This window comes from Onychostoma macrolepis, chromosome 09 (genome assembly GCF_012432095.1).
Source record: "Onychostoma macrolepis isolate SWU-2019 chromosome 09, ASM1243209v1, whole genome shotgun sequence".
Classification (NCBI taxonomy): Eukaryota; Metazoa; Chordata; class Actinopteri; order Cypriniformes; family Cyprinidae; genus Onychostoma; species Onychostoma macrolepis.
Window position 1 is genome coordinate 21,927,453 of NC_081163.1, and position 26,840 is coordinate 21,954,292.

At 40.5% G+C, this 26,840-nt stretch overlaps 1 protein-coding gene across 1 annotated transcript in view; it reads left to right on the forward strand.

The window, feature by feature from the left end:
• si:dkey-11f4.7 (piezo-type mechanosensitive ion channel component 2) overlaps window positions 1-26,840 on the forward strand; it is a 718,195-nt gene that overhangs the window by 380,284 nt on the left and 311,071 nt on the right. Inside the window, 2 exon segments of the mRNA XM_058786444.1 lie at window positions 16,545-16,610; window positions 19,625-19,791. Of these exon segments, the coding sequence (XP_058642427.1) occupies window positions 16,545-16,610; window positions 19,625-19,791 (233 nt within the window).

Genomic DNA, 26,840 nt, shown 5'->3' on the forward strand with positions numbered 1-26,840 from the left:
ATCATTTACCAGACGCTTTTATCCAAAGCGACGTACAAATGACAACAATAGAAGCAATCAGACCATCGAGAGTGCAGCAGTATACAAGTGCCATGACAAGTCTCAGTTAGTCCAGCACAGTAGACGTAGCTATTTTTTTTTTTTTTAAACAGACAGACATAATAGGTAAATGTTAATGTTAGTATTAGTTGGTCAGGTGCTGGCGAAAAAGACGTGTCTTTAGATGATTTTTGAAAATGGCTAAATACTCAGCTGTACGAATTGAGATCGGGAGGTCATTCCACCAGATGGGCACAGTCCAGGAAAAGGACCGTGAGAGAGATTTGGTACCTCTTTGTGATGGAACCAAAAGGCGTCGTTCACTTGCAGAACGCAAGCTTCTGGAGGGTGCATAAGTTTGAACTAGTGAGTTTAGATATATTGGTGCAGTGCTAGTTGTCGTCTTGTAGGCAAACATCAGTACCTTGAATTTGATGCGAGCGGCTATTGGTAGCCAGTGCAACCTGATGAAGAGAGGGGTAACGTGAGCTTTCCTCGGTTCATTAAAGACCACTCTGGCTGCTGCATTCTGGATCAGTTGTAGAGGCTTGATAATACTTGTGGGAAGGCCTGCCAAGAGCGCGTTACAATAGTCCAGTCTGGACAGAACAAGAGCTTGGACAAGGACTTGTGCAGCTTGCTCAGACAGGAGGAGTCTAATCTTCCTAATGTTGTATAAGGCAAATCTGCAGGACCGGGCCGTTGTAGCAATATGGTCTGTGAAGCTTAACTGATCATCTATCACAACTCCAAGGTTCCTGGCTGTCCTGGAAGGAGTTATGGTTGACGAACCCAGCTGTATAGAGAAGTTGTGGTGGAGTGATGGGTTGGCTCTGGTGATGGTCTTTCATCCAGCTAGAGATGTCACTCAGACAAGCTGCAATGCGAGCAGCTACCGTTGGATCATCTGGTAGGAATGAGGAGGTAGACTTGAGTGTCATCAGCATAGCAGTGATAAGAAAAGCCATGCTTCTGAATGACCGATCCTAATGACGACATGTAGATGGAGAAGAGAAGTGGTCAAAGAACTGAGCCTTGAGGAACCCCAGTAGCCAGAAGTTGTGACTTTGAAACCTCACCCCTCCAAGACACCCCGAAGGACCTATCTGAGAGGTAAGACTCGAACCACAGGAGTGCGGTTCCTGAGATGCCCATCTTTCTGAGAGTGGACAGGAGGATCTGATGGTTAACTGTGTCAAAAGCAGCAGACAGGTCCAGTAAGAGGAGTACAGAGGATTTGGAAGCCGCTCTTGCCAGTCTCAGGGCTTCTGTAACCGAGAGTAGGGCAATCTCAGTAGAGTGGCCGCTTCTGAAGCCAGATTGGTTGTCGTCCAGAAGATTGTTCTGTGCAAGAAACAAAGAGAGTTGGTTGAACACAACTCGCTCAAGTGTCTTTGCAATGAATGGAAGAAGGGATACTGGTCTGTAGTGTTCTAAAAGTGCTGGATTTAGAGAGGGTTTTTTAAGCAGTGGGGTTACCCGAGCCTGCTTAAATGCTGTGGGAAATGTACCAGTGTGAAGAGAGGTGTTGATAATGTGAGTAAGCGCAGGTATGACTGAAGAAGAAATGGCCTGATAGGATAGGATCTAGCGGACAGGTAGTGGGATGATTGGAAAGGATGAGTTTAGAGACCTCTGCCTCCGAGAGAGGAGAGAAGGAGGTGAGAGAGTGTGTATTTGTCGGTAAGAAGTTATCAGTTTGTGGTGAGAGGAATTGGTCACTGATGGTTCTTGTTTTATTTGTAAAGAAAATTGCAAAGTCATCAGCTGTAAGAGTTGATGAAGGAGGAGGCGGAGGAGGACAGAGAAGAGAAAGTTTTGAAAAGTGTGCGAGAGTCAGAACAGTTGTTGATTTTGCTGTAGTAGTATGTCGATTTAGCCGAGGAGACGTTTGCAGAGAAGGAAGAGAGGAGTTCCCTCTTCCTTCCCACATTCCCACACAGACTAGACAGAGACGTCAAAATGAACACACGGATCCATGAACCGTGACACCATTATAACGACAGGGGGCTGAGGGGGTAGTGCGTGCTGGTCTGGATGAAAGGGGGCAAAAGTTGTCCAAGCAAGATGTTAGAGTGGAGCAAAGAGTGTCAGTAGCACTGTTTGTGTCCAATGCTGAAAACTGAGAGGGTGAAGGAAGTGCAGATGAAACCATTGAGGAAAAGCAAGCGGGAGAGAGAGAGCGTAGGTTACGGCGAAAGGTGACCTGTGGGGGAGTGTGTGCTATGTCAGGAGTTAGTGTGAGGTTAGAAGTGATGAGGAAGTGGTCGGAGATGTGCAGTGGAGTAACTAATGTGTTGTCAGTGGAGCAGTAGCGTGTGTAGATGAGGTCCAGTTGGTTACCTGATTTGTGAGTAGCCATAGTAGAAACGTGCTTGAGGTCAAATGAAGTGAGAAAAGTTTTTGATGATTTTCACCTAAATTTGAAGGCCCTCAGAATATTTTCTGCTATGAATATATAACATATTATATATCAAAATAAATAACCAAGCCTCTGCTTTAAAAAAAAAAAAAAAAAATTTGACAAAAAACTGAGAAAAATGCATTTTTATCAAAGTAGTGCATTTTCAAGCAAAATACATTCAGATGTCATATTCTTTCACCTGTAAATAATTATATGAATAATTTAAATTACATTCAATAAACAGAACAAACAGACACACACACACAAACATATACACACACACAGGCTACATACATACCAGACAGATAGACAGATCTATAGATAGATTGCGCCCACACACACCCCTATTCAGATCAGCGAATCGGTTACAACTACAGATGTTCCTGTGTCTGTAAATGCATCTCTCTCACTGACTACTTCGTCCCGATCAGATTCAAAATGGTCAAAACATGATCTACATAGGCTATATGATCTATATATGATCTACATTTTCTCTGATCCTTCCATTTATGCCAATCGTCTTCTATTCGCACCCTAAAGACCCGGAAGTCCCGTAACTCATTCAGGACACACGCTAGGGCTTTCCTTACCGTAATACACCTAAAACACGGATTGCTGTAAAAACTCGTCAATGGCCGGGAAAGAGTTAATGTGCTTGGAGACAGAGCTCTGTGAACAGCCAGCCTCTTTTGCAATGACCTTTTGTGTCTTGCCCTCCTTGTGCAACGTGTCAATGGTCGTCTTTTGTCAAGTCAGCAGTCTTCCCCATGATTGTGTAGCCTACATAACTAGACTGAGAGACCATTTAAAGGCCTTTGCAGGTGTTTTGAGTTAATTAGCTGATTTGAGTGTGGGACCAGGTGTCTTTAATATTGAACCTTTTCACAATATTCTAATTTTCTGAGATACTGAATTTGGGATTTTCCTTAGTTGTCAGTTATAATCATCAAAATTAAAATAAATAAACATTTGAAATATATCAGTCTGTGTGTAATAAATGAATATAATATACAAGTTTCACTTTTTGAATGGAATTAGTGAAATAAATCAACTTTTTGATGATTCTAATTATATGACCAGCACCTGTAGTACACTGTATGTCATCAAATTTGATTGATGAGGGGTCATAAAAATTCCACCCCTAACGGAGGCCACAAAGATAGAATTAACATTAGAACAAAGTTATTTTTAATAAATCTTTGACATTTCTTAATTGATGAAAAACATTCACTGTGCATCCTAAAACTTTTCACTTTAAAAATTAGGTTAGCCTATACAAATTTTCTTCTAAACAATCACATCTAAGCCACAGGAAAATGTTGTTTTATTTTAGTTCAGTTTAGTTATTCACACTTAATTTAGTAATTGTCACGGATCAGCCAGGCTCCTCCACCAATCCCATGCCAAGATCACAATCACCTGAATACTAATCACACCACCTGTAGCACGGCCACATAAGAGGGAGAGATTTATAATGCTGTTGACGATATGTTAATTTGATTATTGATGTGTCACAGCTGTTATCGTGGTCCCTTTGTTTGTATTGCCCGGTCGAGTGATGTGTCCTCTGTTTTCTTCTCGCGAGAGTTCGCTCGCGATGTGAAAGGGGAATCCTGTGACGTCATCCTGATCATCTGATTCCACACTTCCGATAAAAGAAGCCGGTTGAGGGTCGTTCGAGAGTGACGTTCTTCGTGCTCAATTGGAAATACTGCGATCGATCGCCTATTCAACTTCCCGCTGTTTGGGACTGTGACACAGAGTTTACCTTGAGGAAATAACCGTTTCAGTGGGATTATTTTGCCTTGGAATTCGTCACAGAACAGCTGTTCCTTAACGTGCTCCCGGACTAACAAAGTTACACCGGTGAGACCGATACATACGCACACACACACACCATTGGACTTTTATGGACATTTACACCCATGCATACCTGTACATATGTATATATTTTGTCTTGCATCTTGTATAATACACTCCAGGTTGGCATTTATTCTTTGTTGGTTGTCTCATCTTACCTACATTCCGTTGACTACAACATTTAAAGAGAGAGCCAGATAATTTTATTTGTGTAGCCTGCCTCATTGCGGCTTAGCGTTACATATTGGTGGCCCGTACGGGGATCTCTTTTGTTGTGTTTGTGGGTATTTGTGTAATAAGCAGAATGGATGTACCAAGTCATGATGCAGTTACTGATGGTAATACTGTAAATGCTGTAAATACAGAAAACTTAAGTTCACCTGTAAATGAACAAGAGACTGTTGAACAACCTGATGTGGATTTTTCAGCAGGTCCCTTTGTCACCCGGCGCAATCCTACTGCTGAAATAACATCTATGATAAGCTCATTGTACATTTCTGACTCTGATCAGTCCGATGATGATGATGATGATGATATATGGGAGCAGTAGTTTTAGTGGGGAAGTGATACAAACAATGCAGACAGACATATCACAAGTTAAGGGGGATTTATTGGCCCTCAATCAAAAAGTACAAAGTATAGAACATGATTTCAAACAGTTAATAGACAATACAGTTAACCGGGAGACCAGTTTCAGGCAGGCCGTGGACACGAGCTTGGCGGGGTTGGAGGATTATTTCCTAAAATCATTGGAAAAATTAGAAAGGGCTGTAACTGATTGTTTTTTGAGGAGAGATGCTAAATGGGAAAGTCAAATGAAAAAGTTAAGACTTACCAGTAGTCCCACACTCTCCAGATTACAGGCCTACTCACCATCTTCCTCCCACATTTCTCCAGTCTATTGTCCACAGACTCCTAGGCCGGTCAATGCGAAACAGAAGGGTCCTATTCACTCAGCTCAAAATATGACTTATAATATATTTCCCCCTGTGCATACTCACCCACCTAATGTGCTTACCTCCTCAGTTGTGGCTGGCTCGTCTTCATTCTGTGCTCGTCCTCCCATCCGCCTAGAGTTCCCCTCTTTCGGCGACTCCTGCGAGACTGCAGAAGTGCTCAACTTTATCGAGCAGTGTGAGAACTTTCTGGAGATCAGGCCTCTCCCCAGTGTCGAGCTCATCGGTACTCTGAGTACCGTCCTGAAGGGACCCGCTCTGAGCTGGTGGAAAGCAGAGAAAGCTAAGGTAACAGATTGGCAGTCCTTCAAAAAGGCATTCATGGCGGCTTTTCTTTCAGACGATTACCTCTCTGAAGTAGAGGAGAAGCTGAGGACGTTGGTCCAGCAGCCACGACAACGCCTGAGGGACTTTGCCTATGATTACCGGGCTCTCTGTCTAAAATGGAAGCCGGAGATCTCTGAGGAAGAGCTGGTCAGCCGGATCCTGAACAACATCAACCCTAGGGTTGCCGGATGTCTACGTGGAACAGTGAACACAGTAGAGCAGCTGGTGAAGGTCGGGTCAATGGTGGAAAGGATTGCATGGGAGCGAAGGACTATTGGCAAAAGGTCGGTACACAAGGTAGCAAAGAGAAGACCAAGAAACCTGCAGAGCGAACCTACAGCAAAAACCTGGCTGGAATGACCCTGGCAGAACCACATCCAGTCAATTCTCTCCTCATAGTTCCTGTGAGGGTGAGTGGGCAAGAGATTAAGGCAGTGTTAGACACAGGAAGCTCTTACACCTTGATGCAGGAAAGTCTGTGGAAACAGCTGAAGACTGAGAGTCCACCAGTCATTAACTCTGCCCCACAGAGATTCATAATGGCAGATGGAACAATTCGCCAGTCCAGAGACCTGCGAAAATTACAGTATCACTGGCATGATCAAAAATGCACGGTGGATACATATATCCTGAAAAACTCTCACCTTGCCTTTCCCCTTATTGCTGGGTTGGACTTTCTGAATGCCACTGGAGCGGTGTTGGAAGTCGGCCAAGGCACGTATGGCTTAAGATCTGGAAAAGGATACACATATTACCCTTTCATGCCCTCACAGGTTACAGCGGGTCGGACTACACACTCGGGGCAAGCTCATTCACTGACAGCTGCGGAGGTGAATCTATACTACGCCTTACCACCAACTGGCCAACTTCCCGATCTCGTGTCCTGCACCCATGAGAGTACACAGTGGGACTCTGACAATCAGGAAGAGTTGCTGAGGTTAATTTCCACCTGGCCACGCACCACTTCAAGCATCCTGGGTAAGACATCAGTTGTACAACACAAGATCACATTGACGGATGACATGCCTTTTAAATCCCGCGCATACAGAGTTTCACCCCTCAAAAAACAGATCATCAAAGAACAAGTCGACCAGATGATACAAGACAACATCATTGAGCCCTCCTTCTCGCCGTGGTCTTCACCTGTGGTCCTGGTCCCAAAAACTGATGGCTCGTACAGGTTCTGTGTGGATTACAGAAAGTTAAACAGCAAGACCGTTCCTGACGCTTACCCAATGCCTCTGATTCATGACATTCTAGAATCCCTGGAAGGCGCCTCCTGGTTCAGTGCATTGGATCTGCATTCTGGATATTGGCAGGTGGAGATGGAACAGGCAAGTAAAGAGAAAACCGCTTTTATTACCACCAAAGGGCTATTTCAATTCAAGTCTATGCCTTATGGTCTCAGAAACTCTGCTGCCACATTCCAACGTTTGATGGAGAGAGTTCTGGTGGATTTGAGGGGGAAATTCTGTTTCGTCTACATCGACGATATCATCATCTATTCAAAGACATTAGAGCAGCACATTCAACATCTCAACACTGTCTTCCATAAACTCACCCAGGCAAACCTGACTTTGAATATGAAGAAATGCCACTTCTTCAAACCACAGCTCAAGTTCCTCGGCCATATAGTATCTGGGAGGGGTGTGGAGATAGACAGGGAAAAGACCAAGGCTATTGCAGAGTTCCCCCCACCGCAAGACCTTAAAGTGCTGCAAAGATTTCTGGGCTTGGCAGGGTGGTATCATAAATTCATACCCCACTTTGCTGACCTAGCTGCTCCATTGAATCACCTTAAAAAGAAAGGAGTTAAGTGGGAGTGGACTCCAGAATGTCATGGTAGCATGAACGCACTTAAACAAGCACTGCAAAAATCACCTGTGCTCATCCAACCAGACCTCAACAAAGCCTTCCAAGTGCACACAGATGCGAGCGATGTAGGACTGGGGGCTATCCTCACTCAACACTCTGTGGAAGGAGAAAAAGTGGTGGCGTATGCTTCAAGGACTTTAACAGGGGCAGAAAGAAATTATAGTACGTCGGAAAAAGAATGTCTAGCTGTGGTTTGGGCTGTTGAAAAGTGGAGGCATTACCTGGAGGGGAGGCCGTTTGATGTCTTTACAGATCATGCTGCACTCGCTTGGGCCTTCAACTGCCCCAAAACCTCCTCACGCCTCACACGCTGGACTCTCAGACTACAACAATTCAACTTTCAGGTCCATCACAGGAAAGGCTGCCTCAACATGGGTCCAGATGCATTGTCCAGGCTATGCGAGCCACCTAGTCATGCTGTCCCATGTCTCTCCGTAACTTCTCATCACTCGTCTACCTTACCTTATTCATTGGAAGAAATTGCTAAAGCTCAAGGTATGGATAATACCATCACTTACCTGCAGTCTGGCATCCAACCTTGTCCTGTCAAAGAACAGCCCATCACTTTTGAAGACCACCAAGGGATGTGGTACCGCAAAGTTCCTTTGAAAAATAGAGGAGAAAAATATCAGCTGGTGGTACCACAGACACTGAGAACTGACTTCATGCACTATTACCATGATAATCCCCTAGGAGGCCATCTTGGACAGCTCAAAACACTGCTGAAAATCCTAGAGGTGGCATGGTGGCCGTCGGTCAGGAGTGATGTGTGGCAGTACATCAAAAGCTGTGAGGTATGCCAGAAATACAAACCCAGCAATACAAAACCATCCGGACTTTTACAAAGTTCACAGATCACTGAGCCTGGACACACACTGGGTATTGATCTAATGGGACCATTCCCCACCAGTAAGAAACAGAACACTTACCTACTGGTAACTGTTGATTATTACACAAAGTGGGTGGAGATGTTTCCTCTTAGGGATTCTAAGACACAGAAAATAGTGAAGATTCTCCGGGAGGAGGTTTTTACTCGTTGGGGAGTCCCTAAGTACCTGGTGTCCGACAGGGGTCCCCAGTTCACCTCCAGCATTCTGGGCGATCTGTGCAAGACATGGGCTTGTGTGCAGAGACTTACCACAAGCTACCATCCACAAGCAAACTTAACAGAAAGAGTTAACCGGACTGTAAAAACAATGATTGCTGCCTACGTGGGAACACAACATCAAACCTGGGACCAGTGGCTACCAGAATTCCGATATGCCATTAACACCACCCAGCAGGAAAGCACAGGGAAGACACCTGCAGAGATCATGCTGGGTAGGCAAGTGCTGGGACCACTGGAATGCCTAATCCACCGACCACCCTCACCGGATCAGGCTGCGTATTCCCTGATGGAGAGACAGAACGTTATGGCGGATGAGGTGAAGCACAGGATGAGGATGAGCCAAGCCAAACAAGCTAGGTATTATAATTACCGTAGAAAAAATGTGCAGTTTCAACCGGGTGACCTAGTTTGGTTAAAAACCCATCCTATTTCCAGTGCTTCTAACAAATTCTCCGCTAAGCTAGTGCCCAAGTGGGAGGGACCAGCTGTAATAAAAAGTAAAACAGGGCCAGTAAATTACACAGTGTGCTGGGGCAACCCACCTAAAACGGATGTTATGAATGTGGTTAATTTGAAGCGTTATTATGGACGCTCACCTCCGACGCCGTTGGCTGGGAGGGATCTATGTAGCACGGCCACATAAGAGGGAGAGATTTATAATGCTGTTGACGATATGTTAATTTGATTATTGATGTGTCACAGCTGTTATCGTGGTCCCTTTGTTTGTATTGCCCGGTCGAGTGTTGTGTCCTCTGTTTTCTTCTCGCGAGAGTTCGCTCGCGACGTGAAAGGGGAATCCTGTGACGTCATCCTGATCATCTGATTCCACACTTCCGATAAAAGAAGCCGGTTGAGGGTCGTTCGAGAGTGACGTTCTTCATGCTCAATTGGAAATACTGCGATCGATCGCCTATTCAACTTCCCGCTGTTTGGGACTGTGACACAGAGTTTACCTTGAGGAAATAACCGTTTCAGTGGGATTATTTTGCCTTGGAATTCGTCACAGAACAGCGCTGTTCCTTAACGTGCTCCCGGACTAACAAAGTTACATCGGTGAGACCGATACATACGCACACACACACACACACACACACCATTGGACTTTTATGGACATTTACACCCATGCATACCTGTACATATGTATATATTTTGTCTTGCATCTTGTATAATACACTCCGGGTTGGCATTTATTCTTTGTTGGTTGTCTCATCTTACCTACATTCCGTTGACTACAACATTTAAAGAGAGAGCCGGATAATTTTATTTGTGTAGCCTGCCTTATTGCGGCTTAGCATTATCACTCAGCCCAAGCCACACTACATAAGCACACACCTCACTCCAGTCAGCGTCCGATCTCGATCATACGAAGTGGACTCACTCCCTACCTGTTAGTTATACCTACCTCACCATTCTTAACTCCTCGTTCCGGATCGTCTGTGTTCCCTGGTGTCTCCATTCGTCTGTCCTTGCCCGTCCTCCCTGCCTGGAATCCACCATCCCTCAAGGTGTGTGCGCCTCCCGTCTGCCACGAGCTCCTGGCATCCTCACCTCGGCAAGATATCCTTCATCAGTCATTATCATCATACAGTATCAGTATTCATCCATCTGCATAACTTACCCGTTTACTCATTTCAATAAACCTGTGACATTTACCATCCTCTGTGTCTGGTCTGCATAACGTAACAGTAATCCCTTTATTTACACTTTGATTTTTGTCAAGCTTAAGACTTCTGGCGTGCTATATAACCCCAGACTTTTTTCACTTTTAAAATTGTTACACAACTTTTTCTCATAAAAATCACCTCTAAGCCAAAGGTCAATGTTGTTTTATTTATTTTCTTTAGTTATTCATGCTTAATTTACGAGAGAAGGTTTGAAGATGGCATGCAGAATTTGTGACGCTGTACTATAGGCTACTAATATTCAACTGGAATGAAAGCAGACGTATACTGCATAAAAAAAGTAAGGTGCAGTGTGTTATCTATCAATTGAAACCGATGTACAACGTCACACGAAATGTAAATATTTCAACAAAACGAGAATGGCAACGGATGTCTGGGTTGAATGCTTACTGACGCTTCTATATCAGCATATTGTATTTCAAAAGGTCATAAAACATCTAAAGGTGTTTTAGGGGTTTGAGACTCATTTGCAATCTAATGAGTTTTTTGAGGGATCTGGCGATCTGGTGTTGTGTTATGTAAAAAGTTCACTGATCAAAACAGATCATTTTTTCTAAGATGTTCAGTGATCAAAGGATCTCCATTGCATCTATTTTATGGCATGCACCTGTGAGCGCGAACTTTTGTCAAAAGTTCAGGGAGAAGTTCAGTGACTGGTCAAAAAGGATGTGTAACCTTTTGAACCTTTTTTACAACACAGTTGGATTTGCGTAGGACATTTGGTGAAGTTAAAAGTTAGATAAAGTTCTTGAAGATAATGTTTTTTACCCTAAGAAAAAAACAGGAATGTTTATAATGTGGATCTGGTGAATGCAGCTTCAAACAGATGTTCAGGATGATAGATAAAGTTGATAAAAACAAACTTAAATAGGGACTATGCTATAGGAAAAACATTGTTTCATTTTTGTTCATTTTACTTAGTTTTGTTATTTCTTTTTAACTCACATATTTTTCAAGCCTCAACACAAACACACATAGACACAACCACACATACAGTGAGGAAAATAAGTATTTGAACACCCTGCTATTTTGCAAGTTCTCCCACTTAGAAATCATGGAGGGGTCTGAAATTGTCATTGTAGGTGCATGTCCACTGTGAGAGACATAATCTAAAAAAAAAAAATCCAGAAATCACAACGTATGATTTTTTAACTATTTATTTGTATGATACAGCTGCAAATAAGTATTTGAACACCTGAGAAAATCAATGTTAATATTTGGTACAGTAGCCTTTGTTTGCAATTACAGAGGTCAAACTTTTCCTGTAGTTTTTCACCAGGTTTGCACACACTGCAGGAGGATTTTGGCCCACCTCCACACAGATCTTCTCTAGATCAGTCAGGTTTCTGGCCTGTCGCTGAGAAACACGGAGTTTGAGCTCCCTCCAAAGATTCTCTATTGGGTTTAGGTCTGGAGACTGGCTAGGCCACGCCAGAACCTTGATATGCTTCTTACAGAGCCACTCCTTGGTTATCCTGGCTGTGTGCTTGGTCATTGTCATGTTGGAAGACCCAGCCTCGACCCATCTTCAATGCTCTAACTGAGGGAAGGAGGTTGTTCCCCAAAATCTCGCAATACATGGCCCCGGTCATCCTCTCCTTAATACAGTGCAGTCGCCCTGTCCCATGTGCAGAAAAACACCCCCAAAGCATGATGCTACCACCCCCATGCTTCACAGTAGGGATGGTGTTCTTGGGATGGAACTCATCATTCTTCTTCCTCCAAACACGTTTAGTGGAATTATGACCAAAAAGTTCTATTTTGGTCTCATCTGACCACATGACTTTCTCCCATGACTCCTCTGGATCATCCAAATGGTCATTGGCAAACTTAAGTCGGGCCTGGACATGTGCTGGTTTAAGCAGGGGAACCTTCCGTGCCATGCATGATTTCAAACCATGACGTCTTAGTGTATTACCAACAGTAACCTTGGAAGCGGTGGTCCCAGCTCTTTCAGGTCATTGACCAGCTCCTCCCGTGTAGTTCTGGGCTGATTTCTCACCTTTCTTAGGATCATTGAGACCCCACGAGGTGAGATCTTGCATGGAGCCCCAGTCCGAGGGAGATTGACAGTCATGTTTAGCTTCTTCCATTTTCTAATGATTGCTCCAACAGTGGACCTTTTTCACCAAGCTGCTTGGCAATTTCCCGTAGCCCTTTCCAGCCTTGTGGAGGTGTACAATTTTGTCTCTAGTGTCTTTGGACAGCTCTTTGGTCTTGGCCATGTTAGTATTTGGATTCTTACTGATTGTATGGGGTGGACAGGTGTCTTTATGCAGCTAACGACCTCAAACAGGTGCATCTAATTTAGGATAATAAATGGAGTGGAGGTGGACATTTTAAAGGCAGACTAACAGGTCTTTGAGGGTCAGAATTCTAACTGATAGACAGGTGTTCAAATACTTATTTGCAGCTGTATCATACAAATAAATAGTTAAAAATCATACATTGTGATTTCTGGATTTTTTTTTAGATTATGTCTCTCACAGTGGACATGCACCTACGATGACAATTTCAGACCCCTCCATGATTTCTAAGTGGGAGAACTTGCAAAATAGCAGGGTGTTCAAATACTTATTTTCCTCACTGTAAACCCAGACACTCAACACAAACACAAACATATATACACTCAATCACACTCAAACACACAGACTGTCAGATTTTGTCTCTGTGTCTTGTTTCCCCCTCCTCACGTGCCCTTATTTGGAGTTCCTGTCCTTGTTTAGTCCTCATTAGTTAATTAGTCCCCAGCCCTGTGTTGTTAATTATCTAGTCTCCCCAGCCTTCTTAAGCCTTGTGTTTCCTTGTCTCAGTGTTCGGTCTTGTATTAGTGTTCGGTCTTGTATTGTCAATAAAGTCCTTTGTTCCGGAGTTCCACGTCTCATTGTTTCCCTGGCCCCGACGACACGTGACACAGACAAACATAAACACAAACACAAACTCAACACAAATGCAAACACATGCAAAACACACATGAACACAAACACTCAACACAAATGCAAACATATATACACTCAATCACACACAAACACTCAAACACACAGACAAACATAAACACAAACTCAACGCAAACACATGCAAAACACAACACAAACGCAAACATATTTACACTCAAATCACACACAAACACGCAGACAAACATAAACACACCCACTCAACACAAATGCAAACACAGGCAAAACACACATAAACACAAACACTCAACACAAACACAAACATATATACACTCAACCACACACAAACACTCAACACAAACAATACTTGGTAGGGGCTCCTTTTGCTTTAATCACTGCCTCAATTTGGCGTGGCATGGAGGTGATCAGTTTGTGGCACTGCTGAGGTGGAATGGAAGCCCAGGTTTCTTTGACAGTGGCCTTCAGCTCATCTGCATTTTTTGGGCTCTTGTTTCTCATTTTCCTCTTTGGTGGGTTTTTGTTAAATGTGAGCCTAAATCATCACAATTAAAAGAACCAAAGGCTTAAACTACTTCAGCCTGTGTGCATTGAATTTATTTAATACACGAGTTTCACAGTTTGAGTTGAATTACTGAAATAAATTAACTTTTCCACAACATTCTAATTTTTTGAGATGCACCTGTATATATTTAACCCTCATCCGTCCCTCCCGACCCTATAACCAAAGTGTCCCTCGTGGGTCAAATTGACCTGAAGACCCTCAACGTTACACCTTTTTTTTCAGTCCAAAATTATTATTATTTTTTCTTTAATTACGTTTTTTTCTAATTATTTATGTAGGTTTTGTTATAATTTTTGGAGATTTTTTTTTTATTTTCCATAAATTCCAGATTTTTTCATGAAAATTAGCATATTTGCATACATTTTTTCACAAAAAAAAACAAACAAAGACACAATTTCTACTTTAAACATCATTATCCATCAGGAACTAGGTCACTGAGTGTCTCTGAGGCCATCTGGCTGGGAAAAATGAAAACAAAACTGCATTTATAGTTTCAGCCACCAGATGGGCCTATTGAACCCTATGGAGATTCTCAACTGAGCTCAGAAAGTTAAATCTTGAAAACTACACTACTTTGAAGCTTCATTTAGCTTTCAGATGTATCTCAAGGCTTTCAGATATATATAAAAGCATTGTAAAAACAATATTTTGTAAAATTTATACTGTATTTTAATCTAAACAGATTCATATCCATAAATTTTCATAAATATGTAATAAATATAAAAGATAAATTAAAAAATATAAAAATGATATCAAATGATTGGTTTTCACCTCATCATTCAAATTTAACTGTGTTTGGTCAAAAAAAAAGTCAAAATGATATTCATTTTCCAGCAGAAACATTATTTATGTTATAATGTATGTCTATGGGAGTGTGTGTACCATGTGTGTGTTTGTGTGTGTGTGTGTGCCTGTGTGTATGGATATGTGAGTTTTTTCTGCATTGGGGACATTCTGCAGTATCAGCCCTTCATTTGGGTATGCATCTTTCCTGGATTGTGTCAGATTTTGTATGGTAACCCCAGCAGTTTTTCGGACTTTCCATTGATTCCTATGGGCGGTCAAATTCCTATGGCCAGGTTAAATTTTTTTTATTACACCCACATAAAATCATTGAATCGACTCATATTTTTGTGTGTGTGCTACGTGCTCAAGTGTGACAAAACTCAATTAAAAAAACCCGCAGTTTTTTCATGAATTTTAGTCTTTTTTGGCTTCCTTTTGTCACTTTTTTTTTTACACCCACTTAACATCTTCGAATCCGCTCCAATTTTTTTTTTGTGTGTTCCCGGTGCAAGTGCGACTAAAGTCATAGAGTCTCGGGTCAAAGCGATCAACGCTCGATTTTTAAAAAATCTTTGAAATCAGTTTCGGGTCAATTTGTCCCGAGGACGGATGTGGGATGGATATATATATATATATATATATATATATATATATATATATATATATATATATATAATATTTTTTTTTTTTTTTTTTTATATATATATGTATATTATACATTTATATATATATATATATATATATATATATATATATATATATATATATATATATATATATATATATATATGATGATGATGAATCCCTGTGACACCAACCAAAAGACACCTATATCTATATCTAAAGATGTTCAAAATTTGCAAACTTATTCAGGAAAAATATATATCTTTTGTAGTGTCATCATCAGTTATAGAAGCTCGGGGCAGATATATTATACTGGGTTATTAATCATGTTACACTGATTAATGTTGCCCTGATTTTTTCTATGTTCACTATGATTCCAGATCTTCAACATACAAATATGATTGTGGCTGGCAATATGAAATGTGTTTTGGTTGATTTTTTGAATAGGGATTCATCGTCTCTTATACAAAAATCTGCTAGTTCATGCTTAATTACAATATCATATAATATTATATAAATTATATATATTTTATATGCATACAAATTGAATTCTCAATACGAACATTTTTGGTTAGACTCTAATTTTGTCTGTGATGTAGCTTATCATCCAATATTAGTTTTAGTTCATGCAACAGTGTTTTATGTCTGCGGGTAGCAGGTGCCACAAAGGGGCATCCATGTTGGCATTTGCATGCTTCAGTGTTCTAAGATAGGGCTTTCTGTTCACTTTGATGCAGGTATTAGAGATCATATAATTTCATACATAGAAAAAAAAGAAAAAGAAAAAAGAATAATAAGAATAACACAAAGCTGTCTCTCCTGGATGGCTTGGACGCAGCAGTACTGATCTTCCTGAAATTCAGAAACATCAGTTAAGATCACAAAAATTAAGCATTAATACCACACCATTTAGATGAAACTAGCGAGGTCCCTTTTTTGCAATTAAAACAACATAATTGACTTTAAATTGGAGACAAGCTGGATAAGCTGCTGGCAAGGCAGTTAAGGAAGCAACACAAATGACAAACCTTTCTCAAAGATAAAGATGCAGCGGCAATATAGTTACAAATCTTATGGAAATAAATAAATGCTTTGCAAAGTTATATTGTAATCTATATAAGTCAACCTATAAGACAGCACAGACCATACATATCTTTCTTTAGGAAGCTGGTGCCATTTTGTTTTGTCCTATTTAAGTTGAATTGTCCAGATTTTTGATCAAATGAAACATTCCCATTTTCCTGTCCTGCACAGCTGCAGTGTTACATGTACAATTGTGGTGCTGTCCTATAGTATATTTAATATATTTAACAAATAGGTATGGTGCTGAGATGGGTTTTATTTTGGAAAAAATCCATAAAGGCACATAAATGCATGCTAAGGAACTGTCTATTGTTATATCGTAGGCATGGAGAAAGAGGAGTCTGGTGAGGATCAGCAGGAGTTCAGTCAAAAAGAAGAGGAAGAAAAAGGTAAAACTGTTGACAAATGTATTATATGTTATTTCATAGTTCGCTGTTTTTTTTTGTTGTTGTTTTTTTTTGTTTATTTGTTTTATCTTTTGAATTCAGTTTATTTCAGAATTTAATATTCCCTGATCTATAAATTCCATGATCCATGAATATTCAAAATAACTTTTTTCAATGACCACAAAGTAATTTATTTATTTTTTTCCCCCCTAGGTTTTGTGCTACTACATCAAGTTTGCGCACATGGGTCAAAAATTACCCTTCTATGCAAGCATGAAAAAACAAAAGAATAAAGACATTTTGTTAAAATAATTATTTTAGCAGTTTTTTAGACCAACACATTTAACACTTTAAATATGTTTATTTGCCACTTTGTCACACATAACATACAAATATCACTGATAACCGATAACACTGAAATTGAACTGTCTTTAGTGCAACTGTAATGAATGTGACCGAATAGATGAAAATTAAACAAAACAAAAAATCAAATCACACAGTTACAGCGCCATCTCAAATTGCCATCTCAGTGCTCACATGCCTCATAAATGACAACTACAGGTTTATGCTCCTTGCACACAGGCCTGACACTGAACACCAGAATCTGCACCTCTTCCTCTTCGATTGACCCTTCTGTCTGATGTATACCTCTGGCCGGTTGGTGACTGTGTTTTGTTGTTTTATCCCACATCTTCCCACTGCCTCTGTAATATAGTTTTGAAGGTGGGGTGTGCCCTCCAAACGCCTCTTCATATGTGGCATGACAAGCTCTTTGACCAGCTCCTTTATGAATAGCTATCATGCATTGGTCACACCACCCATGTAATCAAGGTGTTGTGCAGTGATGTTGGTGTTGGCCAGGGGTGGCCAACATCGGACCTGGAGAGCCAAAATCCTGCAGAGTTTTGCTTCAACCTTGATAAAAAAACTCACCTGCCTGTCGCTTTCTAGTAACCCTTAGACCTTGATTAGCTTGTTCAGGTGTGTTTAATTAGGGCTGGAGCTGAACTCTGCAGGACTGTGGCTCTCTAGGACCAACAATGGCCACGCCTGGTGTGTAGGCACTGAGGTGTAACAACCAGCACATTTCACCACAGCACCATGGGCCACCTCCATATTCTCTGCTTATATGAGTAGGTGCAAACCATTTTTACTCAATCTATTGGACTGGGTCTGAGTTTCCTTCAGAGGACTCATCAGATACGTTTTCAATGAGATCACGGAGTCTTCTTCATCTAGGAGATCTGGATTTAGACCCACAACTCCAAATTGACCCTGTGGCACATAGTCTAGGTCATCAACATCAGATATTTCAGACTCTGAATTAGGACAAAAAATTAAAATAATAATAATTTGTTACATTTATATAGTGCTTTTCTGGGTGCTCAAAGCGCTTTACATGGAAGGAGGGAGTCTCCTCATCCGCCACCAATGTGCATCCACCTGGATGATGCGACGGCAGCCATATTGCGCCAGAATGCCCACCACACACCAGCTTATTGGTGGAGAGGAGACAGAATGATGCAGCCAATCAGTGTATGTTGATGATTAGGAGGCCAATGGTCAGAGGCCAATGGGCGAATTTGACCAGGATGGCGGGGTTACACCCCTACTCTTTTTCGAAGGACATCCTGGGATTTTTACTGACCACAGAGAGTCAGGATCCGTTTAACGTAATTAAAAGGTTTAACGTCTCATCCAAAAGACGGTGCTTTTGACAGTAGAGTGTCCCCATCACTATACTGGGGTATTAGGACCCACGCATACTGCAGGCTGAGCACCCCCTGCTGGGCTCACTAACACCTCTTCCAGCAGCAACCTAGTTTTCCCAGGAGGTCTCCCATCCAGGTACTGACCAGGCTCAACCCTGCTTAGCTTCAGTGTGTAACCAGGCTTGGGCTGCAGGGTGATATGGCTGCCGAGCATAATCCATTAATCTAGAATGTCTGGGATCAGCCATACTAACACTCTAGATAAAGAAAAAATAAATAATGTCAAAGGTTTCAATATGGGTCATTTTTGATCCATGTGTGTAAAATTGATGTAGAAATACAAAAACTGTTTTTTTTTTTTTAATAAAGTGAAGAAAGGTAAACTAAACATAATGATTTGTGGAAATCAAAAACAAGATATTTAATGAATACCTGGAATGATAAATTATCAAATGCATTTATTTCAAAGATTCAGCAAAATATCACCCAGGCATCATTGAAATAACCTAGGAAAAATTATACGGGTCATTTTAGACCCATGTGTGTAAAATTGATGTAGAAATACAAAAGCTGTGTTTGTTCATAAAGTAAGAAAGGAAAAATAAACAAAATGATTTGTGGTAGTCAAAAACAACGTATTTAGACTTTCTGGAGTAATAAAATGATAGAAAAACATTTATTTCAGAGATACAGCAAAGAAACACTCATCCATAACTGAAATAACATAGGAAATGAATATGGGTATTTTAGACCCATGTTGTGCATTAGAGGGGTAGTGACACAAAAATGATTTAAAAAGTAAGAAAGAAAAAAAATAAGAATTTGTGATGATCAAAAACAAGTTAATTGAGGAATTCCTGGAATTCTGAATGATTAAATTAATTTATTGCAAAGATATAGAAAAAAATAAACTCAGTCGGGTCACTTTAGACCCATGTTGTGCATCAAAGGGTTAATATGTTTTGTTGTTGTTTTTGTTTGTGTAAATGTAACATTTAAAACATTATTTTGGCTGCTTTCTGTATTGACTTATTTGAGAATATTTTTAAAAATTTAAACAAGTCCTGTTTTCATAGTACAGTATAGTAGTAAAATGTTATTCTTCATATCATGATCCCTTTTAATTTTTTTTTTTTTATAATTTATGAAACTTGACTATAGGCAGATTAGTGCAGGTTGTAGATTATGAAACATTTTATTTTACAGATGATAATATCTGTTTTTTTTATGTTTTGTTTTTTTAATACATTTAATTGTTGATATTTGTATTATTTTCTTTAAATGTTTTCTCTCCTTTTCTTGTAGAGCACATACTTAAGCGAACACATGATACTGTGAAATTCTTCTGGGTTTTTCTAATCTGTCTTACTGAGGATGTGATATCTGGTCTGAAGTCACACTGTAAAGACAGCTTGGATATCTCTAAAGTGCTTCGCTTTGAGAAAACTCTACTGAGCATACAACAAAACAAGGTGAAGTTAGTATTCCGCCAGTAATATTTTATTCCATTGCTTGCCTACAATGATTTTGAAGATTACTTAGATAATGCATTTTACCTTGCACAGCATCTTAAGCTGCATTTACACTGCATGTCTTGATGACCAATTCCGATTTTGTGACTATATATGATTTTTTTGGACGACGTGCTTACATTTCTTTTAAAAGTGACCCGTATCTGATGTGTGCATTTTACACTGCACTTGGTGAAACAAGCCAAACATAGCATATGACATCACAAATCAATTTGAATAGTACATTGAGTTTAATTTATTGACATGGAATTCATATAGAAACGTTTTTAATGCAATAGTTACATCTATACATCAAAATAATTATATATCCTAGTACAAATTCTTCAGGACAGTGATGTATACACAGCTCTGCTGAAAGCTTGCTAGTGGAAGAATACTCAGGTGGTAGATATTTGTCAGTCCTCTGTCGTGTGTGTCATGTGTTCCCGCCTCTTGTGTCCATATTTGGTCTTGTTCCTGTCCTTGTTAAGTGTGATTATTAGTTAAGTCTTGTCCAGACGTGTTTTGGTAATTATCAGTGATTGTCATGTGTATTTAGTTCCTGCCTGTTTAGTTAGTTGTCGTCTGGTCTACTCGTTATTCCCCGGTGTTCCTGTCTGTGTCAACCTTGCCTTGTCCTGCCCTGCCCTGCCCTGCCCTGTTCTGATGTCCTCATGTCCTCATTAAAGACTATTATTTTGAAGTTTATTCTCGTCTCCGTGTTCCTCCCTGCTGTGTGCACCGTGACAATGTTGTTAAGCATGTCACATCGTCTGTGTTTTTTTAGTAATTAAAACCAAATGCGTTCATCAGTGATTGTATATCAAAGGCAGGGACATGTTTGTGTGCATTTTATTTTGTGGTTTCAATGGAACTAACGGGACTGCAGCGCTCGTCCGTGCACGAGTCGTAACTGACAACAACAGCGGCAATAACGAGCACTCAACGTGATTTCAAAAGCAACACATTTCAGCATCAGACCGCCTTTTATGTAACACAAATGAATGAAATTAATACTCTGCTACTCAATTAGAGATGTTTCATTTTTTACAGGTATGTCTGTACCACGAAATGTTTAAAAAAACTCACTTTTCAATGACGTAGGAGTCGCATTTACAGGGGAATATCCGATCTGACCGCTTACACGGCAGGTGCAAATGCACGTATATTTCATAAGGGTTCTATTCATAAGCACTGTTTATATTAGTCAAAGGTCACTGAAGATCACTCTAAGACATTGCTTATTTTTGTCACCTCAAAGCTAAGTACAAAAGGTACTTCATGTTAAAAGAATTTGCGCAGCATTCAGATATTCATCACACCTGCCTTACATTTCCCTTGAAATGAAAACTGAAATTTTGTTGATTTTGGTATGAATATTTGGTAAGGCTTTAGACTGCAGCCTGCAATTTACAGCCTAAGTAAAAAGAATGGTCACACTTTATATTAGGTGGCCTTATCTACTATGTCCTTACATCAAAAAATAAGTACAATGTACTTATTGTGGTCATACTGTATTGCAAAACACTATTGCTGCAATTGAGGTGGGATACAGGTAAGGTTAGGGACAGGTTTGGTGGTATGGGTAGGTTTAAGGGTGGGTTAAGGTGTAAGGGATGGGTCAACAGTGTAATTATAAATGTAATTACAGAAATTAATTACAGATGTAATTACATATAGGTATTTTTAAAAATATAAGTACAGTGTAAAAACATGTATGTACACAATAAGTGCATTGTACCAAATTATTAATTTATACGTAAGTACATAGTAGTTAAGGCCACCTAATATAAAGTGGGACCAAAAGAATTAACAGTATAACTTTTTTTTTGTAATTATAGTGAACCTATACAGTACTTTCATGTAGGTATGGGGTTGTTATTATGCGAAGTTTGTAACAACCTGGAAAATTACAAATCATTTATACTGTAAGTATTTTGAAACTAAGGGGTACCTGTTTTAATATTACATGGTATAACCTACTATACTAAACAACAATCTTATATGTGGGAGTGATTTAGCAAGAAGATACACTTTTTATAATAATACATTGTTATTATATTATAGGCCTAAGTATTTTTTAATAATATGGTACATATTTTATTATTAAAGGATACATGATGGAGATTACTGAACAACAAAACTGGAAATCTAGTGTGTCATAAAGTTAATAAGTTTCTGCTATGTTTTATAACTCATTGTGCAGTCTACTTACCTTATGAAAGTGTATTGTATTCGTCGATCTCAGCTGAGTCACACCAGCAACTCCCCAACACCACTATCACCACATATCAAGCGTAGAATTAGTTCTGGCAGGTCACGTTAGTCAAGCTCGCGTCTATTGACTCAGCTGACCCACGTCTACCTATTGGGATATGACACCTATCACAGCACCTATATATAAGGTCCTTCAGTATTATCAGCAGCTTTTGCGTTGCACACTAGCTAATTACCCTCCTCCATTTCCAACTCCTCCTCTCATCCAGTCAGGATTCGGCCTTCTGATTCCCCTTTTATCAAACTAATTTCTAAAATGTTTACATTCAATTATAAATGATATCCGCAATACATTTATGTTGGCTCTGTTCTGTTTACCCTAAGGGGGTTATAATTTCTCTCCCTGCTCTCATCCATGCTAGGCTGCATGGATGCACAGGGAGTTCTTGCCCAGAACAGAGCCATACCGCCAATCCAAACTGTATGCTAATTGTCAATCGTCCTTGACGATAGTGTTCCTGACAGAAAACTAGTTCTGCTGTTCAGTCTGCAGTGCAGGGTGAAATGCAGCTTAAAACAAGCTTACCTCTTTCAAAGCTGTTCACAGAAAATACAACCTTGTCTTATGTAGTTTTAGGGTAACTACAACATTTGTCGGCTGTAAATGAAAGTGGTGCTTGTTCCCCCTTTGTTCCATGTAGATACAGGGTAAGTACAACATTTGCGGGCTGTAAATTAAAGTGGTGCTTGTTGCCCCCTTGCTTCATGTATTTACAGAGTAAATACAACATTTGCAGGTTGTAAATTAGTGATGCTTGGTACCTTCTTGTTACGTGCAGTTACAGGGTAAATACAACATTTGCGGGCTAAATTAAAGTGATGCTTGTTACCACCTTATTCCATGTAGTTACAGGGTAAGTGGCTTCAACAAATTGCTCCAAAACGATTTAGTACAGTAGGTCATACATATGTACATACATACCAGGTAATATAATGGTGGGCTGTTTTATTTAATTCAAATATTATTTAAAATGTATTATAATGCTGGGTTTAAATGAACCCCAAATGGGTTTTTAAATTAAAATCACAAACGATATGACAACAGTAACAACACAAGCAACAGTTAATAAAAGACAAAAATGTATTACACCAGAAATTGACAAAAATATAAGCAAACAAACAAACAAACAACAACAACAACAAAAAAAACACACACAAAAAAAACGTAGGCCTACATGGAAACATCAGAAAAAAAGCAAAGCAATTCCAAACTTATACAGCTTATACAGTTGAACTAAAATTATATTTTGAAAAGTTTAATATTGGATAACTTATGGTTTTTTTAAATATAAAAAAATGGCGGTGCCCTGCTCGGCTGCGGCCGCACTGGCTCCCGATAGTATCGGATATTTAACAGGAAATAAGCCACTTAGACAAGTGAGCTTAGCAGGTTACGCACAACATAGCAGAGCTCAACTAATATATGATTGTCATTTTATGTTAGAATTACATAAAGTAAGCAGTTCAGGGATTGTAAACACGATTACTCTGGACACTCTGCATAGCCTCGGACTGCTATTCCAGTCGGACCCAGCGGCCTATGAAGTAGCGGAGTCTCCCACAGGCACCGGCCACTCCCGGAGGAGACGGAGGCGGTGCGATAGGAAACGGAAGTGCGGCATCCGGGGAGGATTAACAGCTAAGCTAAAGGCTAACCCATACAGAACGCCGCTTCCATCCATTCTGCTCGCTAATGTCCGCTCCGTGGAGAATAAATTGGACTATCTGAAGCTGGACTTAACAACTAAACGGGAGATGAGAGACTGTTGTACCATAATTCTGTCGGAAACATGGCTAAACCCTTCCGTTTCGGATGACGCCGTGAGTATAGAGGGGCTAACAATATTCAGGTCAGACAGGAGCTGTGTTTTTAGTGGAAAATCAAGGGGTGGCGGTGTGTGCATTTACACAAACAACAGCTGGTGTAATAATGCTGCAGTGGTCTCAAGTTATTGTTCTCTGGATGTAGAGTTCTTGTCTATTAAATGCAGACCATTTTATCTGCCTAGGGAATTTACAACCATTATCATTACAGCAGTGTATATTCCACCTAGTGAAAATACTAAGGAGGCCCTGAATGTGCTCTATCGTTCCGTCAGTGATCTGCAAGATTCACATCCGGAGGGTGTTTTTATTGTGGCAGGGGATTTTAACCAGGCCAACATGGGGACAGTTCTCCCTCATTTCCATCAGTATGTGGATTTGGCCACCAGGGGTCAAAATAGACTGGATTTAGCCTATACTAACATCAAGAAGGCTTTTAAGACAGTCCCGCGCCCCCACATCAGCTCCTTTGATCATCTTTCTGTGATGTTAATTCCTGCATAATGTTTATTAGGAAAAAAACAACTGTGCAGCAGGTGAGGGTCTGGCCTGAGGGCGCCATGTCAGTACTGCAGGATTGTTTTGACCATACTGACTGGGATATGTTCAAGGAGGCTGCGACTGTAAATCAACATATCAATGTGGAGGAGTATGCTGCATCTGTGTCTGTGTATATTCAGAAGTGTACAGAGGATGTAGGTGTCACTAAGAACATCATTATACGAGCAAATCAGAATCCCTGAATGACTGGCGAGGTACGTGCTATGCTAAAGGCACGAAATGCTGCGTTTAAAACTGGTGATATTGTCGTGCTCAGAACAGCTAGAGCCAATTTGAATCGGGCCATTAGGGCTGCAAAACGGGCCTATAGCCAGAAAATAGAGGGTTTCTTCTCTGATCCTACAAATACCAAACGCATGTGGCAGGGTATAAAAACTGTCACAGACTGGAAAGCTACTCCACTACCCTGCGAGGACAATATACATTTCCTTAATGAATTTAACACATATTTTGGTCGGTTTGAGGCACTGAATAACACTCCTGCAAGAAAAGGTGTTCCTCAACCAGATGAGGAGGTATTTAGTCTTACAGCTGATGTCCGGAGGACCCTGAAAAAAGTCAACGCCCAGAAGGCAGCGGGTCCTGATAATATTCCAGGACGGGTGCTGAAGGAATGCGCTGACCAGCTGGCTCCTGTACTTACGGACATTTTTAACACCTCACCGGATCAGGCTGTTGTTCCATCATGTTTTAAGACTGCTATTATAATACCAGTGCCCAAAAAATCCACAATAAAATGCTTCAATGATTATCGTCCGGTAGCACTCACGCCTATAATGATGAAGTGCTTTGAGAGGCTGGTGAAGGACCACATTATTTCAAGACTTCCTCCAATGTTTGATCCTTTCCAGTTTGCTTACCGACCCAACCGCTCCACAGAAGATGCTATATCCTCTGTACTTCATCTGAGCTTGGCCCATCTGGAGGAGAAGAACACTCATGTGCGAATGCTATTTGTGGATTTTAGCTCGGCATTCAATACGATTATCCTCCAGCACTTGGTAAGCAAACTGAGATATTTGGGCCTTGGTACCCCCTTGTGTAACTGGCTACTGGACTTTTTAACAGATAGACCTCAGTTTTTGAGGGTTGGAAATCACACCTCCAGTGTCATCTCTCTGAGCACCGGCTCCCCTCAGGGCTGCGTCCTGAGCCCATTACTGTTTACTATGATGACCCATGACTGCCGTGCCAGGTTCAGTACAAACCATGTTGTGAAGTATGCGGATGACACGACAGTGGTGGGCCTCATTCAGGATGACAACAAACAGGCCTGTAGGGAGGAGGTGAGACAGCTTGTGGATTGGTGCAATACAAATAACTTGCTCCTGAATGTCGAAAAACAAAGGAGATCATTGTTGATTTCAGGAAAAAGCAGCACAGACACACACCACTTATCATCAATGATACTGCTGTGGAAGTAGTCAGTAGTGTCAAGTTTTTGGGGGTGCAGATCACAGACAGTTTGACATGGACCGTTAACATCGCCTCTTTAGTGAAGAGAGCACAGCAACGTCTCTTTTGTTTGCGTCAGATGAGAAGAGCACACTTTCCCTCTCCCATCCTCAGTACTGTCTACAAAGGAATTATAGAGAGCGTATTAACCAGCTGCATCTCTGTATGGTCTGGGGACTGTAAAGCCTCTGACTGGAGGTCTGTACAGAGAGTGGTGAGGACAGCGGAAAAGATTATTGGCTCTTCACTGCCTTCTATCCAGGACCTTGCACACAAGCGCTGTCTGACTCGTGCACAAAATATTGCAAAAGACTCCACCCATCCTCATTATGGACTGTTTACACTACTGCTCTCTGGGAAAAGGTTCTGTAATAGCTTTTTTCTTCAAGCTATCAGACTTTTGAATTTAAAGTGACTTTTTAACTATTTTATCTCACTGAATTTTTTTAGTAGTGTGTTTTATGTGAACTAAGGATATTGAAATAATAGTACTTTTGCGATGTGCAATAATTGTACTTTATATGTTGTCACTTAATAAGTGCAGTTATTTTATTAGATGCCGCTAATTACTGTGTGCATCATTCGCTGTTGCAATTTTTATTTATTTATACTTTTATTGATTGCGGTACATGTTTATGTTTAGTTTGGTGCAGTACTCATGAGCCAGTGGAACGGAATTTCGTTCATATGTGCATTCTGTGTGTACAGTTGAATGACAATAAAAAAGCTACCTACCTACCTACCTTAAAAACAAACTTAAGATGTTATTCAATTTGTTCATGATTCTTTACCCATTGAGGAATAAACTACAGCTATGGTCAAACCATCACGTCAAAATAAACAATGAAAGTCAATATTTACGTTAAATCGTGTATTATAGCAAATCCACAGGA